Source organism: Oryx dammah, unplaced genomic scaffold (genome assembly GCF_014754425.2).
Source record: "Oryx dammah isolate SB20612 unplaced genomic scaffold, SCBI_Odam_1.1 HiC_scaffold_15, whole genome shotgun sequence".
Taxonomy (NCBI): Eukaryota; Metazoa; Chordata; class Mammalia; order Artiodactyla; family Bovidae; genus Oryx; species Oryx dammah.
In genome coordinates, this window is record NW_024070199.1 from 44,534,538 (window position 1) to 44,553,088 (window position 18,551).

Here is an 18,551-nt window from a genome sequence, read left to right on the forward strand (position 1 = left end):
ACCTACCTGTAATCTGCACCCCTGACAGGCTTTGGAAGGCTCATTAACCACCCCATGGCTTCAGCTTGTGACTAGAGAGGACCCAGAGTGTTCTCCTCCTGAGCACAGTTCATGGAAAAGAGCTTCATATGCAGGTTTAATATCAGCTTTGCTACTAGTTTCTTATGTTACCTGATCCAAGTTATTTATTTCAGCGTCTAGAGCCAGGACATGAGAATTCTTCCACTTGACTGCCTGGTCTCACAGAGTTGCTGAGGGAAGGCCTGAAGCCCTGGTGTGCTTCCTTCAACAGAGTGCTGCATGAAGGCAGGAGGGCCTCTGCGTCTAGCTATATGGTGGACTAGATGCTTGCAGAAACCTTCCTGTTATAGAATTCCTAAGTACAATTATTTTAACATTTATCATTTTCATATTTTAAATAATGTATCAAAATTCATGCCAAACAAAGAGGACAGTAAAGGAGATTGTCAGGTGTGAAAAGATAAGAAACTATGAGCCCAGAGAGGTGAGTTCTATAGCTGCCAAGTGTTGTCCTGGGCCCTTTGCTGGTCCCTAGTGGCCTGGAGCTTGGGTTCAAATTGGCCATTCCTGCAGGAGATAGCGTCTGAGCTACAGAAGGTGGGAGCTGGATCAAAAAAACCCTTATAAAGTGTGAGTCCTTGAAAGGTAACCTTCCCTCAAATCTACTTCATGGAGATTTCAGCACAGGGACCAGAAAGAAGATCCCAGAAGGTTCTAGAAAGAATAATATAGGTGTCATACAAAGGGTGAGAAAAAATTTCATAACAACATCAGAAACTAGAAGAAAATGCAGCAAAGCCTTCCTAATCCTAAAGGAAAACTTAATTAGTTGAAGTTGAAAACCCTACCATCCATCCAAAGTGATCATCTTAGTGTGAGGACAGCCATGACACTTTCAGACAAGCACAGTCTGAAGCACTTTCTTCCATCACTCTTGCTTGGGAAGCTGCTGGAGGACATGCTGCCTGAAAACAATGCAGTCAATCAAGAATGAGGAAGATAATGCTGTCCAGGAGCCGGGGGTCAGACATGAGGAAGAAGCAAAGGAAGCCCTGGGACCGATGCTGGAAGGAGGGTCCATAAGGAGAACTGTACCTAGGGCTGAGAACCAGCCCCTCAGGAGCAGGACCTTGTCGGCTGCAGGAAAGGCTTCCTCCAGACCAGGTCACTGAATAGCTAGTGTGTTCGCATGTGTTGAGAAAGCAGTTAGACAAGCAGAGAAGAGTTAAGGGTTAAGTTAGTGTTAGATACATTTAAAAACTAAGTATTAATGTGAGGGAGAAGAGAAAGAAGTTGAGGGAGAACATTAATCAAGCCTCAGATGTGTTTTCATAGTCATAAAAACACCACTGATCTAACAAAGCATATCTGATGTCTGGGAACAGGCCACATGCATGTTGGGAGGGGGTCAGGTGTGAGTAGGAAGAGGGAACAGCTAAATCACATCTTTCATGGAACAAAAACAAGAGATCATGCCGAAACTGCAAAGCCATAAGCAGCAATACAGGCATGTTATTTAGATTTATGGAGGCAAATACTAAATGATTTGGTTAAGGGCTGAAAGCATCTGGAGATCAGAAAATAAGGAACAATTATCAGGAACTACATTTTTTGTCATAAACCTTGTATAATTATTAGACTTTTTTTTTTTTTTTTTTACTGAGCCACACAGCTTTCAGGATCTTAGTTCCCTGCTGCTGCTGTTGCTGCTGCTGCTGCTGCTGCTGCTGAGTCGCTTCAGTCGTGTCCAACTCTGTGCAACCCCATAGATGGCAGCCCACCAGGCTCCCCCGTCCCTGGGATTCTCCAAGCAAGAACACTGGAGTGGGTTGTCATTTCCTTCTCCAATGCATGAAAGTGAAAAGTGAAAGTGAAGTTGCTCAGTCTTGTCTGACTCTTAGCGACACCATGGACTGACCAGGGCTCAAACCCAGGCCCTCGGCAGTGCAAATGCAGCATCCTAACCACTGGACAGTCAGGGAATTCCCTATTTGGCTCTTTAAACTATGTACATATGACCTGGATAAAAGCAATAATTACAAGTCAGAAAGGATAAACTGAAAGATAAAGAGTTAGATCCAGATTCAGCATAAAATGACAAAGAAGTCAGAAACATGGGAGAGATGAAGTGAAATGGTCCCTAGTTAGGGGGTCACACATGTCTGATAAGCATTACAGGACAGAAAAGAGAAACAGAAGAGAATTATACTTGGAGTGAGGATACCTGTGCTTTCCAGTTGTGGGTCCTCAGATTTCAGAAAACTAATGACCCTCAAAAAAACAAATAAAAAGAAAAATCAAAGATTACAAAAAAAGAAAATTGTAAAACTCCAGAGAGAAGAGACATTACCTAGACTGACCACTGACTTTGTGTTAGAAATAATGGAAAACAGTAGAACAATATTTTTATAGCATGGAGAGGAGAAACTGACAATCTAGAATTTTATACCTAGTCAACCTATGTTTAGTCACTGAGATCCAAGCTGGGCACACTTCTTTTCTCGCTCTACACACTTTGCTGGGTGATTTTATTTATTGACTACTTTTTAAAACTTTGGGCTTCCCTGGTAGCTCAGTTGGTAAAGAATCTGCCTGCTATGCAGGAGACCCCAGTTTGATTCCTGGTCGAGGAAGATCCATTGGAGGAGGGATAGGCTACCCATTCCAGTATTCTTGGGCTTCCCTGGTGGCTCAGCTGGTAAAGAACCACCTGCAATGTGGGAGACCTGGGTTCAATCCCTGGCTTGGGAAGATCCCCTGGAGAAGGGAACAGCTACCCACTACTGGCCTGGAGAATAGGCCTGCAAAGAGTTGGACATGACTGAGTGACTTTTACTTTCTTTTTAAAAAACTTTATGTAGAAGATTTGTAAATCTGTGTCACCAAAGTTTCATTTTCTTCTTTCCCAAACATCATGAAAGGGTTTCCTCACTTGCTGCTCATCCTTCCTCATTCCCATTCATTCTTTAACCTACCACTCTCAGACCATCTTCCTGCCTCCCTCTAACTCTCAAAGGTGGTCAACAGCCTCCTTAACCAGAAAGTGCAAGGACCTCTGCACTGCATTCACCTCACAGCAGCGTGTGACACGATCAGGCTCCAGAACCATTTCCCTGCTGCCTATCAGACATTCCCACCTTCACCTTAGGGCGTCCACACCTCAAGCTCTGACCTTCACCTTCAGCCTTCCCCCTGCTCTTGCTGTAGTCTCTGTGCATTTGTGGTGTCATCACCCATCCAGTGACATGACCCCGAGTCATTTCTGACAACTGCCTTTCTCTCTTTTCTCATATCCAAGAGGTTACCAAGTCTTCTGACTCTGGCTCAGAAATGTCTTTGCTAATTGTATTCTTGATACAAGAAAATAACATTTGTTGTAGCTTTTTAGAATATAAATAAAAAGAAAAAATTAAAATAATTCAGAATCCTGCTCCCTAGAGATGACCATTTGGTGAATATATTTCAGAGTTTTTCTGTAAAACTATGCATGTTGTCAATAACGACATGCTGTTTGGTTGCATATAATACATAAATAAAAACAAGATCATATTCTATACAGTTTCAATATGACTTTACTATGTATTAAAGTCAGTAATCAGTATGACAGCTTGCTTTTATTACTTATCAACACGAACATTAATATTACATGTAAATAGATTTATGTCACTGTAATGACTGCACTGTAATCCACTCTATAGTAACATCACTATAGAGTGATTAATCATTCCCCTTAAACTGAACATTCAGATTATTTTGTATACTTTGGTATAATGAACAATATTACGAAATGGCACTGGCCTCCTTTCTGTTCCCAGAACCCAGTGCCCTCTCTCTCTTGCCACATGGCCTTTGTACCTACTATTTCCTCTGCCTAGAATGCTCTTACTGACCCAGTCTGAATCCACCTCTGCCTCTCCTGATTAACTCCTCCTCATCCAAAACCCCTCCCTTCCTCAGGAAAATCTTCCTGGCTGTCATACTTGGTCAGTTCCCCCATTACCCTCTGCCCATTGCTGTTCCTTTGCCACACATCCACCATGATCTCTGTGTATGTGACTGTTATGCTCATGTCTGTCTCCCCAGCTGGACTGTGAGTGTTGAGACGGCAGGGACCATAACTTATCTTGTTAATTTCTGCTTTCTATATCCCTGAAATCAGAGGAATCAAAAATGTTTGTGGAATGAATAAATAAGAGTGAAAAATGTATATGTCTCTTTACATACAGTTTGAAATGTCCCTTAAATCTGTGAGTTTTTCCTCATCCTGCCATCTCTGCCTTAGTTCAGGTCATCATCATTTTTGTCTATGCTGTTGTGATAGTCTCCTATCTATCTGAAGGAAGTCTTCAACTTCCTCCACTTTGCCATTAGTTTTTAAAAACATATATCAGGTAAAAGGAAGCAAGGAAAAAACAGTAATCAGAAAACACAAAAGTGGTGCTCTGTATTTCTGGTGGGAATATAAGATGGTGTAGTCATTGTGAAAACCAGTAATGTGTTTCCTCCAAAAGTTAAGTAAAAAGTTACCATATAATTCAGCAATTCTACTTCTAGGTATATGCCCCACAGAAACGAAAGCAAGAACTCAGACAGACACCTGCACACCCATGTTCATGTCTGCATTATGCACAATAGTCAAAGGGAGAAACAACCCAAGTGTCTATCAACAGACGATGGACAAACAATCAGTGGATAAACAAATGTGGTCTATGATACAGTGGGATATTAATCAACCTGGAAAAGGAATAAAGTACTAATACATGCTACAACATGGATGAACCCTGAAAATATTATGTTAGTGAAAAAAGCCAGACCCAAAAGCGCAATACTGTTATGAATCCACCTATATGAGGTGCCTGGAACAGGAAAACTAAGAGACAGAAGGTAGGATGGAGGTTTGCCAGGGGTTGGGGGCAACAGAAACCTATTTAATGGGAACAGACTTTCTACCCGAGATGACAAAAGGGCTCCAGAAATGGGTATTGGTGTGGTTGCACAACATCATGGGTACAATTAATGCCACTGAATTGTGTATTTAAAATTGGCTAAAATGGCAAATTTTATGTTCTGCATATTTTACCATGATTTTAAAAAAGCAAGGTGCAGATTGCACATGTGAAATGCTGCCATTTTGGGAAAGAAAAGAACTTAAATAAATTTTAAGACTTCAAAAAAAATTTATGAAACTTATTTGTGATACAAATAAGTCCACATATGTCAATAATTAGACAAAGAATGCAAATAGATTTTAAAGTCTTTGAAACATGGATTATTAGATTTGCTTTTTAAAAACCCAACTATAGGACTTCTCTGGAAGGCCAATGGCTAAGATTCTGTACTTCCACTGCAGGACGTTCAAACCCTGGTCAAACCCTGGTCACTGGTGGGTTTGAACCCTGGTCACTGTGTGGCATGGCCAAAAGAATAATAGTAATACAATAAGTAAATAAAACAAAACAAAAACCCAACTATATTTAGATGACAGAAGACACACCTAAAACACTACCACACAAAGTATGAACATAGAAGGATATTAGGAGCACCAGAGAAAATATGGTGTAGTAACAGAAATATTAAAAAAAAGGATATAAAGCAAAAGCACTAGGATACAGAGTCACATTTAACAGTTAATGGAATAATTCACAAAAGAGATACAACAGTCATGAATGTGTACACCTTTCACTATAGGCTCAAAGTATATAAACTAAAATGGAATTATAAGGAAAAAATAAGCAAATTCACAATCATAATGAGACGTCTTAATGAACTTTTATAAAAAACAGATAAATCACACAAAATTTAATAAGGATTTAGCAGATTTAAAAAACAAAACTAACAAACTTGAACTGGTGGATAGTAAATGCATCTAACAAATAGAGAATATACATCTAACAAATAGAGAATATTTTAAGTTAATATAGAATATATTAAAAATTGACCAAACATTGTCATAAGGCAATCTTCATTAATTTCAAAGTATTGCTATCATACAAACCATATTATCTCATCACATTATAATTAAACATAAAAATTGACAATAAAATGTTGCTTAAAAATATCTATACACAGACACATGCACATATATGCATACATAGATATCTGGATACTCCGAGATGTACACCTGAATAATTCACGCAGTGAAGAGAACATTACAATGAAAATTACAAAAGATTTTGAGTGAATGACAATGAAAGTAGCACATAGCTCTTGGAGGATGCAGTAAAGCAGTACACAGAGCAATTTATGGCTTTAAATGCATTTCCTAAAAAAAAAGATTGTAAATAAATAAGCATTTAACACAAAAACCTATTAAAACAAGGGAATAAAATAATAAAGGTAAGAGGGAGAAAATGGGCTTCCCAGGTGGCACAGTTGTAAAGAACCCACTTATTGATGCAGGAGACTCAAGAGACTCAGGTTAGATCCCTGGGTCAGCAAGATCCCCTGGAGAAGGAAATGGCAACCCACACCAGTATTCTTGTCTGGAAAATTCCATGGACAGAGGTGCCTGGCAGTTTGGTCCCTGGGGTCACAGAGTCAGACATGACTGGGCATGCAGGCGTGCATTGTAATAATTATTATATGAGGGAGAAAAGAGTAAAGAGTACGAAGTAATGTTTTTAAACAGGAATATAGGCAAGAAAATCAATAAAACCAAAAGTTGCTGCTCTGAAATGACCGACAAAACAGACAAATCTCTCATGAGACTGATCAAGGAGAAGAAAAGATACAACAAACAATAGTAGAAATTAAAATTAGAAAAATTTACAGCTCTAACTACATATAGATAATTTTTAAAAATAACAAAAGAGTATATGAACAGAGATATACTGAGACTTGAAAATGTCAATAATAATAATCAATAATCTTCAAGAAAATATAAAATAAAATGGACTCAAGAAGAAACACAAACTTGGAGACGGCAACAAGTTGTAAAGAAAGTGAATGAGTACTCCATCTCTTACCTCCACTCCAAATCCCAGACATTAAATCAAACAGCTTTATGCACAAAGTTTAATCAAACTTCAAAGAACTAATAAATCCTGTCTTGCCCAACTTTTCCAGAGGCTAGAGAAAAAGAGGGTCCAGTGGGAATTGGGAAGACTGCTAATGCATTTTATTAGGCAATTCAGCACTAATAGCAATTTCAAACAAAGAAAATATGAGAAAGGAAAACTACAGATCTATCTCACTCATGAAAAAGATACAAAGATCCTAATAAAATATTGAAAAACTAAATCTAGCGGTGCACATGAAAGATAAAATCAATACATCATGATCAAATCGGCTTTAATCTCTGGCCTACGAGGGTGGATGACCATTAGAAAATGTTATCATAGATCAAACTGTAAGATTAAAAGAGGAAAACAATCTGATCATTTAAAAGAATGCAGGCAAAAAGGCTTTGATAAAATTCACCACTCGTTTATATTAAGAATTAAAAAATAAAGCCACTTAGGAACCCAGGCATGCATAGAAGGACACTTTCTGAGTCTGAGGTGGGCATGCAGCAGAAAACAGCCCACACGCCCCTCACTCTGCCCCTTGCCACAGCTTTAGTTGAGAATGTGGTTGACTCTGCTTCACTTCCCAGCTTCCTACACTACATGGTCTGACCACACGACTAGGTTCTGGCCAAGGGACGTTGGGTGGAAGTGGCTGTGGCGATCACGGATTGTGCCTTAGAAGGTAGGGAGTGTGCCTTTACCCTGCTCTTTCCTCTCCCCATGGCTGGAAGGCGAGTCGGCGGCTGGGGCAGCCCTTTTGGCCACACGATGGAGTCTCTCGAGGATGGCAGGATGGCTGCCAGAGGAGGCGGAGGCCCTGACACGGACCAGCCTCCACAAGAGCCCTGCTTGTCGTTCAGAGTCTGTTACAGCGTCTAGGCACGTCCTCTGCGTACTATAGAGCATTTCTCAAAAACCTACAGCAAATATCTTATTCAGGGAATAAAATTTAGGTAAGGGAATTTTAGAAGTGTTCCTGTGAAAATCAGCAGCAAGGCAGTACCCCGCACCAGCATTCTCTCATCACAGCTGTAGAGGTCCTAGCTAAGACCATAAGGCAAGGAAAAGGAAAGGATGGTAAAGACACCATCAAAGACACTTTACAGAGAAGATGATTGCTTAAATACAAAGATGAAGGAAATTCACAGACGAATCATTGCAACTAAGAAGCGGGACCCTTGCAAGGAGCAGGATTAAGAACCCGACCCACATGTGTACTTCAAACTCTGACAGCTGACAGGGAATGGATGGCAGATTATGGGTGACCATATTAGGGTTTTGCAATAAATGGTGCTATAAAATTAACTGTACATATAATAAAAAATTAATTTCTACCTACTTCCATTCACAAAAATAAATTCCAGGTGCATTAAGGCCTCAATGACAAAAAGCAACCCTTTAAACTTTTATAAATGGTCTAATGGCACATCATTTAACCTTGGGATATGGCCAGATTTCTTAAACAAGGCACACAAAGGCAGTAACAATAAAGACACCTGACAATCTTGACTGTATTAAATTGAAAACTTCTGTTCAACAAAAGTCCCCACTCATTTTCTGCCACGTGTATTAAGTGCCCAGTAGACATCAACCTTGCACTGGACCCTGGAGGTAGAGTTGTAAATAAGACACAGACCTCCTCACCATGAGCCTTTCAGTTGTGCACACGTTCTCGCTCTCAGGGTTAGAATAAGGGTCAGACAGGGTCAAAAACCCATGTCTAGGGCCAGGACATATACCTTGGCCCCCAACCCAAATTCCACTCCCTTCTGTTACCTCTGTGGGCTCCCCTCTAAGCAGAATCACTTTTCCTCCCAGGAAGCTCAGACTGATCTGCCCCACTGGTAACAGCTATAATGGCAACCGCAAGATGAGAACTGGAAAAGCATCTCCCTCTCTGGTCTCAGGCTCCTCCACTTGGTGGGTCAGTTGGGACGGACATAAGGGTTCCAGTCTTCAGTGGAAGAAAATCCAGCTGCCTGCAGGTTGATGAGCGAGAGCAGGTGATGGCGTGCCACATTCCCAAGAGCTCATGCTGTCTCACCAGTGCTGTCTACAGTCTGGGTAGCCTTGCAGGAGGTGTTTGTATTGTCCTCCTTCTTTAGTCCACTCTCGCCATTGCCCAGGAAACCACGTCTACAGCCCTCACTTGAGGTTTGTGGCCCCTCTCTTGGCTATGAAAGAAACACCATGCGTCATCTGTTAGACACTGTCCTCGAGGTACAGACTGCTTCAGTGCTGGCAGACAGCAACGTTCCAACCCTCTGTGGGCAGTCTCACTCTGTCACTTAACGAGAAAGTGACAGTACTATTCAAGAAAATACCCATGATGCTCTGTGGTACGTTCACTTCCCGCAGGCACATTCTGTCCTAAAATTTTAGTTGTAGTGCTTGAAAAGACTTGAGATGATATATTGTAAACTTATTCTTTGTTCATTGGCATCCTGGCATATCCCTGGCTACAAACACTTTAAAACTTTGGAACAACAATAAAAACAAAAATGTGAATTATAAGATCTTTGAGTTTCAAGGGTAAACAGCAAAGGAACTGAAAACGGTGGCTCTAGCCAAGGGGGTTGAGTGTAGAGTGTCCCCTCCTATCCCACAGCAAGATGGCAGCAGGTGAGCTTCCCAGACATGGAGGCAAAGTTCGGAAAGCCTGAACACGGAAGTCACTGAAGTGGCGGCCTCTAGGGAGAAGTCTGCGGAGGAGGGAGGGATGCAGATTACGATGCAATTCTCTCCATTGTATTCAGATATACTTACTGATTTTTACCCACATGTATGCATCACTTGGATTTTTTAAAAATACCATAATGTGGTAATCCCTCTTAACATTTATCCAAGAGAGATTCCCAATAACGTGGGACAAATAGACTCCAAGAAAGTTAGATTCCACTGCTTTGAACATGGCTTAGCTGCGGGGAGTAAAAAGCTAAAGGAAGCTAAGAGCTATGGCTGGTGACGATGGCATGCTTGCCAGTGGAGCCACAGTGGTGAACCCACCCCTGACTGGCACCAGGACAGGCACCTGTGGCACACGGAGACACAGTGTGGTGTTGCCCCCAGCACAAGGGCACAGGTCTCACCAAGAAGGCCCACTGGGCTGAATATACCCATCTCTAGCCTTTCCAAGAGCAGTATTGCTGGAGATAATTGCTTTCTCAGTGGTAGACTGATACCAACCAAACAGAGATGAACTGTTCAGAGTGCTACGTGTTAACTTTTGGAGGAAACAACATCCCCTCCGGTGCCTATCATGTTCCCAGCCTTTATTCAGGGCCCCCTGCTTCTCAGGATGCTGCTACTGAGGAAGCAAGATCATTGGTGGTGAGTGTGAATTTGGAGGTGCAGAGGCACAGCACACACTGCGAGGGCCACACATCCGCTGTGCATGGCGCCCCACTTCTCTGGAGTAGGCGGCCCCCGCAGCCCCCAGACACAGTGCCTTCCCAGGACAGCACCACAAACACTCGGAACCTCCTTTTCATTTGTTCCAACGCTGACCAAGCCCCCTTGTGATGATAAAATCTTTCCTTAGCACGTTAGTCACCAATTAATCTGGAAAGCTGCTTCTAGGCAAGAAGCTATTTCTTGGGCCTTTCCATTATGAAGTAATCAATAAGTAACGCTTCTTCACTTTAGCTTGGTGGCTCAGACAGTAAAGCATCTGCCTGCAATGTGGGAGACCCAGGTTCAATCCCTGGGTTGGGAAGATCCCCTAGAGAAGGAAATGGCAACCCACTCCAGGACTATTGCCTGGAAAATCCCATGGACAGAGGAGCCTACAGTCCATGGGGTTGCAAAGAGTTGGACACGACTGAGTGACTTCACTATTCACTAACTCTTCTTCAGTTCAGTTCAGTTCAGTTCAGTCGTGTCCGACTCTTTGCAACCCCATGAACTGCAGCACTCCAGGCCTCCCTGTCCGTCACCAACTCCCAGAATTTACCCAAATTCATGTCCATCGAGTCGGTGATGCCATCCAGCCATCTCATCCTCTGTCATCCCCTTCTCTTCCTGCCCCCAATCCCTCCCAGCATCAGGGTCTTTTCCAATGAGTCAACTCTTCGCATGAGATGGCCAAAGTATTGGAGTTTCAGCTTTAGCATCAGTCCTTCCAATGAACACCCAGGACTGATTTCCTTTAGGATGGACTGGTTGGATCTCCTTGAAGTCCAAGGGACTCTCAAGAGTCTTCTCCAAACCACAGTTCAAAAGCATCAATTCTTTGGTGCTCAGCTTTCTTCACAGTCCAGCCTTCACATCCATACATGACTACTGGAAAAACCGTAGCCTTGACTAGACGGACCTTTGTTGGCAAAGTAATGTCTCTGCTTTTCAATATGCTATCTAGGTTGGTCATAACTTTCATCCCAAGGAGTAAGTGTCTTTTAATTTCATGGCTGCATTCACCATCTGCAGTGATTTTGGAGCCCCCAAAAATAAAGTCTGACACTGTTTCCACTGTTTCCCCATCTATTTCCCATGAAGTGATGGGACCAAATGCCATGATCTTCGTTTTCTGAATGTTGAGCTTTAAGCCAACTTTGTCACTCTCCTCTTTCACTTTCATCAGGAGGTTTTTTAGCTCCTCTTCACTTTCTGCCATAAGGGTGGTGTCATCTGCATATCTAAGGTTATTGATATTTCTCCCAGCAATCTTGATTATAGCTTGTGCTTCTTCCAGCCCAGCGTTTCTCATGATGTGCTCTGCATATAAGTTAAATAAGCAGGGTGACAATATACAGCCTTGACGTACTCCTCTTCCTATTTGGAACCAGTCTGTTGTTCCATGTCCAGTTCTAACTGTTGCTTCCCGACCTGCATACAGGTTTCTCAAGAGGCAGGTCAGGTGGTCTAGTATTCCCATCTCTTTCAGAATTTTCCACAGTTTATTGTGATCCACACAGTCAAAGGCTTTGGCATAGTCAGTTTTCATTCCAGTCCCAAAGAAAGGCAATGCCAAAGAATGCTCAAACTACCACACAATTGCACTCATCTCACACGCTAGCACAGTAATGCTCAAAATTCTCCAAGCCAGGCTTCAGCAATATGTGAACTGTGAACTTCCAGATGTTCAAGCTGGTTTTAGAAAAGGTAGAGGAACCAGCGATCAAATTGCCAACATCCACTGAATCATGGAAAAACCCTTCTTAGAGACATCTTATTTCCAAGTCCTTAAGAGCTGCCTCACTCTGTCCCTAGTCAGTGTACACCTTGCTCTAGGCTTCATGGGTTGTTCATGGGCAACCCAGTCGCCGACCCAGCCGGCAGCATGGCAGCCCTTGTCCACAGGAACCCTTCACCCCCAGCTCTGTCCACTCTAGTCTCTACCACCTCGTCCTCCACCGCATCAGAAGTTTCCATCTGGGCTGGCCACTCTGGCTTGACAGTATCACATGGTCCAGGCTTTTCCCTCTGTTCTCTTTCCTCCTCACCCAGCTGCATTTTTAGAGTTCCTGATCAGTAGTCTCATGGTGTGTCCAACATTCAGAGAGGTATAGGACTTGCATTCACAGACTAAACCAAAGACAACTCAGTATTTACATACAGGCAACCCTAGATTTTACCATTAACTTAAAAAATCAATTTGTGTGTTCAGTTTTGTTTTGTGAACCAAGTTTCACAGACTTCTGGATTTTTACCCACTTCTGCACCCCCATATCACTGTCCCATCAGTGGAGCTCTCAGTGACTTCAGCAGAAGCTCTGCAATGGAAAAATCATGTGGAGATAGTGGTTAGGGTTGTCAGACATCGGCACAAGGCGGTATTCTCCCCTTCCATCACGTAACTTAAAGCTAGGCGGGCACTTGGGGCAGAAGCTGAGAGCAGACAGATTGCACGAATAAATCTCCACATGACAGGTGGGGATGGGAGCTCAAGGGCACACCAGTCATGGTGACTGGTCCACCTCCTACTCCAGCCACACAGTCCACCCCTGCCCGGATTCTGCTTCACAGCCTGCCCTACCACCCCCCCGACTGAGCCTCCCAGGAGCTGGCATCCCTGGGGGAGAATTGTTCTGAGAAGAATTCAGTATAGAGTAAACCGATTCATCCAGCTTTTAAAAACTAAGATGCGGAAATGTTACAGTTAATGCTCAACAAGAATGCAGTGTTTAGCACTTGTTGGAGGGGCTGGAGAACGTAAACCAAAATCCAAGAAAATCACACCACTTGAGGCGCAGGCAGTCTTTTACTAAGTTAGTCGGTTAGGATAATACCGAAAGATCCCAACCAGGCTTATGCAGAAAGTGCTGTTTCTTGTTGCTCTGGTTTACGAGGAGCGTGAGGACACGGCTGTCGAGCCTTAACTGTAGCATATACAGTACTCGCCATTCGTGTTTGTCTGGACCCTGCTCCACTTACTGACTTCTAAACAACCTTATTTCTACTTAATAATGAAGGATTTGCGATTACTTACAATTTCAGACACTGGGATTTGGTACAGTTACATGGCTTTTTAGACTTTGTGTCCAATGAACTAAGAGTTACTCTATAAAGATTAAAAAAGAAAATGTATTCAGATCATTACTCTTCAAAAAGAGAATTAGCTAAGCAGCTGGTGTTTTTGAACAAAGACTGAAAATCTCAACACCAGAGAGTTATAGGTATCATTTATCAGTGCCAGATCATAAGATGGAGCAGTATGCAAATTCACAATGTGAGGAGCAGGCCTGGCCAGGTCCAGCTGCACACCCAGAGACCCTATTGCTGCCCCCTCCCCAAGCCCACACACATAGTCTCGGGGAGCAGATGGCCAAACTCGAGGGCAGAGGCCCCAGGGAAAGTGAAAGCGTTAGTCACTCAGTCATGTTTGACTCATGACCACATGAACTGTAGCCTGTCAGGCTCCTCTGTCCATGGGATTCTCCAGGCAAGGATACTGGAGTGGGTTGCCATGCCATCCTCCAGGGGATCTTCCTGACCCAGGGATTGAACCTGTATCTCTTATGTCTCCTGCACTGGCAGGCAGGCTCTTTATAACTATGACACACACAGTTTTGGGGAGCAGAGGACGGAGAGGTATTTCATATCACTGGGGCCTTGGACCTTCCCCAAGCTTCTTCCATTGATCTGTTTAAACCTCTACTGTGTGTGGCTCCCCACACCAAATAGATTTTTATTTTTGTATTTTTCAAATCAGAACACTAATGAAGAGTATAAACTAAAGAAACAACAGATAAACCGTCGTCCGTTGTGTTAGAGCTGACTAGTATTACCACTAGTATCAAATGTGTTTTGAATGTTATCATGTGGGTATTGGGGACTGCCTAATAACTGCCTAACTCCTAACTGTTCCTTTGGAGATTAGCCCAGAAGCCATTTTCAGGGGCATCAGAAGGGGAGAGGTGAATGTGTGCTGGATACTACTAAAACTGAGGGAGACTGCGAGTTAAGAAACGGACAGGGTCCCAAGTGCTGCTCAGAAGCACTGCTGCCTGAGGAGACTTGGGATGTCGGCACTGTGAGACGGCGGGTAGATCTTGGGTTGAGCAGGAGCACACATGCCCAAACAACAGCTGTGATCGGGGCTCTCCCTCCCTGGGCCCGTGGCCCTCGAGTTCAGCCTCCTGCTCCCCGAGACTGTGTGTACAGGCGTTGCCTCTGTAGTACTGGCTGCTTCTAAGATCACATCTTGGTCTTGGTCTCAGGAGCTACGGCAGTGCTCGACACACAGTCTTGCTGACAGCCCCCTGGCATCCTGCAGAGCACGGGAGCCACCCTCTGCCATGCTCTGCGCCCTCACACACACAGCTGTCTTCAGTCAGGGGAGATCAGTCTAACCTCAGCTCAGGCCCCCGCCCCCAAGCTCTGGAAGCTTCCCTCATCAGGCCTCCACCTCTCTTCTCACCGGCGGTTTCTGTTTCAGAAGCCCTGTCCTCTCTTGTTGGTTGTAAATGGTCCCTGACTCCTGGCTGAGCTACTGTGTGTTGCTTCTTCTGGAGAGGTCTCCCATTTTTAAGATTATCTCCCCACACTATGTTGTTGCATCTTTATTAACTTATTCTTCATCTAGTCTAGTTTTCCCCTTCATAGAGAGGAGAGTGGCAGCCTTCTATCCTCATGGGTGCCTGCACGTGTCAGGTCTGGCTACACTACCCCTGGTCCCCCAACCTGGATCAGATGTGGGCTGCTCAGAGGAGGGGGACACGGGCACCCACTTCACCACTCTTGCCCTCGACCTTGCCTCTAAAATGGGGCATGGTGTGGCCTGGCACTACCTGTCCAAAGGAACCAAAACTCTTCTCTTTAAAAATGGAGTAGGGGCCCATGGAGACACTCCAGTGGTGACCTGCCGTGATTGCAGAAGGAGAGAGCACAGTTCAATGAGTATCTATGGTGTAGGAAGGTGCCACCAGGCGCCGACTCTGAGGTTACTCTGTGGCTGGGCTGTCGTAAGTGCTCCAGGGAAATACCACAATATACATGTGTACACATATCTTTTAATTTACGTTGCCTGTTCTAGAGGAATCCACCAAATAATTTGGGACATGAGCTATACACAATTGAAAAATTAGAGAACAAAAGATATTATATAATCAACTATCAAATTATATGATATAGATTATAACTGATATAAAATTTGAGGACAGTTTAGTAGAGATGAAAACAAAACAAAACAAACTACTCCTGAAAGAAGTAGAACTTGACATTGACTTTCAAGGGTGTGAAGTTTTTTTGTTATTCATCAAAAGGATGTTTCAGTTGAAATAACAGCACAAGCAAGGATATCACATCAGGGATGAGCAAAGAGTGCCTGAAGAGACAGTAAAGGGACAAGTTCATTGCAGTGGATTAAACTGGGAAAAAAAACTTTCATGGCTCTAATATTAATAATATTTGACTACTCTCCTAGGCCAACCTGAAAATTAAAGGGCTTGAGGAGATCTGCACAACTCTGCCTCAGAAAAGCATTATAAATAAACTGTACCACAGTGAGATGTGACCTCATCTTTAGGGGAAAATTTCCAGAGAAGCAGACTCGTGAATTTTATAATTTTCCTTATGTTACCAAAGATAAAGACATCAGGGACAGAGCAGAATCCACAGTGATGTCTGATGGACAATTTGATTGTTAAAGCCATGAAGAGTGACAGGACATGAATTTTTATTCATATGATAAGCTACTTAATAAGTCAGCCAGTTCACCACCTATATCTCAAGAATGGTGACTGGGTGAATTCACCCATGTGGACTGCTTGCTGTAAGGCCCAAGCTGGCCTGCATCTAAGTCATCTATCTCAGAACGTTTACACCATATGGGCTGACAGAATGTCCTTTCTCATGTCTTCACACCTAGTTTAACCTTGTTGTCTGGTGAAAGTTAAAAAAAAAAAAAAAAAGAAAGCCTAACAAAGCATCTAAAGAGGTCTAGCAAATTAGTCGTGGTTGGGAACTCATACAGAATGAAACAGCCAGCAAATGGTTTTTTGACAGCTTCCTCACCAAAAATACCAAGTTGGTAGAGAGTCCAGTATACCATCAGTACTGTGGATGTAGAGATAATAATCATCTGGGTGATTCAGTGGTATGACATCAAATCAAGTAATTATTTGCAGCAAAAAATACAAAAACAAAGCTCATGTTGTTCCTGGCAAACCTTCCTGGCACATCATTTATAATAGAAAAATATTTTATGGCCTGCATAATTACTTCACAACAGAGAAAACCTTTAGAGACTGGGAAGAAGGCGGGGGAGGATGGGAATAAAGGGATTGCGCTGAATGAGTTCCCTCGTTGCTGCTCCTGTGGGAAAGCGCATCAGCTGCAACACAGAGAAACGCCAAACGGCACTCGACTCTGAGAGCCACACCTGAAAGAGAGCACTGGAAGCACTAAACGCCCGTGGACTCGGTAACATGCTAGAGCACACAGTGTGCAGTGCTATGGGCTGGATGCTCCCAGATTGCAAGCAAGGTAAAGTACATATCCTCAGAATCTGAAAATCCTGGGTCATATGGTGTCACCAAAGATGTAATACCATCAGCAAATCTAGAAGTTGCTCACAGAGTTGTTTTGTCCACAAACATTATGAGCCATGATTACAGAACCAGTTAAACAGCAACCACTGATCCATCATGCCAAGGTAGTGAAGCCAGGAGAATGGCTCCTGTAGTCTTAGTCATTCAAATTAAATGAGAGTCAACAACTGAGGTGGCACAGAATTACAACCAGCTCCACGACCAACTGCTAAGACTGAAGCAGCAAATCATGCGAGCAACTGACATTCTTCAGCGACGATGCAGAGGTATGTGTTGACTGAAACCCACCAGGTCACCAGAACTCCACCTAGCGGCTCACCTAAGCCTCTCACACGGCCCCGGTGACTCTCCTCACCCTCATCAAAGTCATAGTGAAGATGTGCCTAAAGGCAGACACTTCAGAAGGCTGGGGGCGCTGGAGACCAGCCTACATTTCCTAAATTGCTGGCCTGATTTCTTTCAGGCCCTCAAATGTACTTTTTCATTAGGCTGTGTGCCCCAACTTCTGGAGGCAGGAAGAGGTGGCCCTCCATAACCAACTAGATGGCTCCATGAACAGAGAGGGCTGCTCTGTTCACTGATAGCACATGAGTGTGAACTCAAGAAAGTTTCAACAAGCTTGGTTAGTTTAATTAGTTACAATTATAGACATGATTTTAAAATGTCCAGACAAGGTCCCAGATAAGTGCAGCCATGCCCACCTGTAGACCATGTGCCTTGGACCCTGCCATTGCACGTGAGCAAAGGCAGCGGGCAGAGGCTGCCATAAAGGCACGGAGGCTGCGGTCAACATTAAGTGACTGCCACACCATTACCTGTGTTGATAACAGCAAAAAAGAAACAGAGCAGCCCAGTTTAAGCCAATGTGCTCTCAAGACAGCTAGGATCGGCAGCAAACCTCCGAAACACTGACACTGGGCAGTGGGCAGAGAGTGTAAGTAAATGAAGGTTACAGACCAGGCTTTCAAGCCACCACAAACCAGACACTCACAGCAATACTGTTAGTGCATTGCTGAATGTAAAAATCCTATTTTAGAAGTCATGAAGGTTTGCAGGTAAAGCTAACTTTAAAACTCAGAAGAAAATCACAAATGTACCCCAGAGCCTCTTAAACTCTTACGTTAAAGTGACAGTTGCTTTTAATTCTTACCCAGCCAAAGTTATTTTTGGTGGTGGTCCTGGAAGAGTTGATCCTGAGGGGAAAGCAGGCCCGCTGATTGCAGATGGTAAGGCTCCACTGTCAAGCTGTGTAAAGTCAAAGGCAAGCATAATTTGAATTAGTATACATTTTTAAAGTTTATTATACCTCCCCCCCAAGTATAGACAAAAGTGATTTTCTTCTGGAGGTTTATACCACGATCCCTTTACAACAACATCCAGGCCTTGTTATCACCATGGTTCTGCTAACGCCTGAGCAGGTTCCAGCCAAGGGTTTCAGTAGAAGTGAGAGGAGTCCAGCCCCAGTCACCTCACCCACCAGACCACAGGATGCCCTGGGGCAAGAAAGCCTGACTGTGGTCAAAGACTGAAGCAG

General features: G+C 43.4%; 1 protein-coding gene across 1 annotated transcript in view; it reads right to left on the reverse strand.

The window, feature by feature from the left end:
• Nucleotides 1–18,551, reverse strand: part of TESMIN (testis expressed metallothionein like protein) — a 40,215-nt gene that overhangs the window by 7,863 nt on the left and 13,801 nt on the right. The window contains exon 5 of the mRNA XM_040255259.1: nt 18,168–18,262. Within this exon, the coding sequence (XP_040111193.1) occupies nt 18,168–18,262 (95 nt within the window). The remainder of the gene's footprint in view (nt 1–18,167; nt 18,263–18,551) is intronic.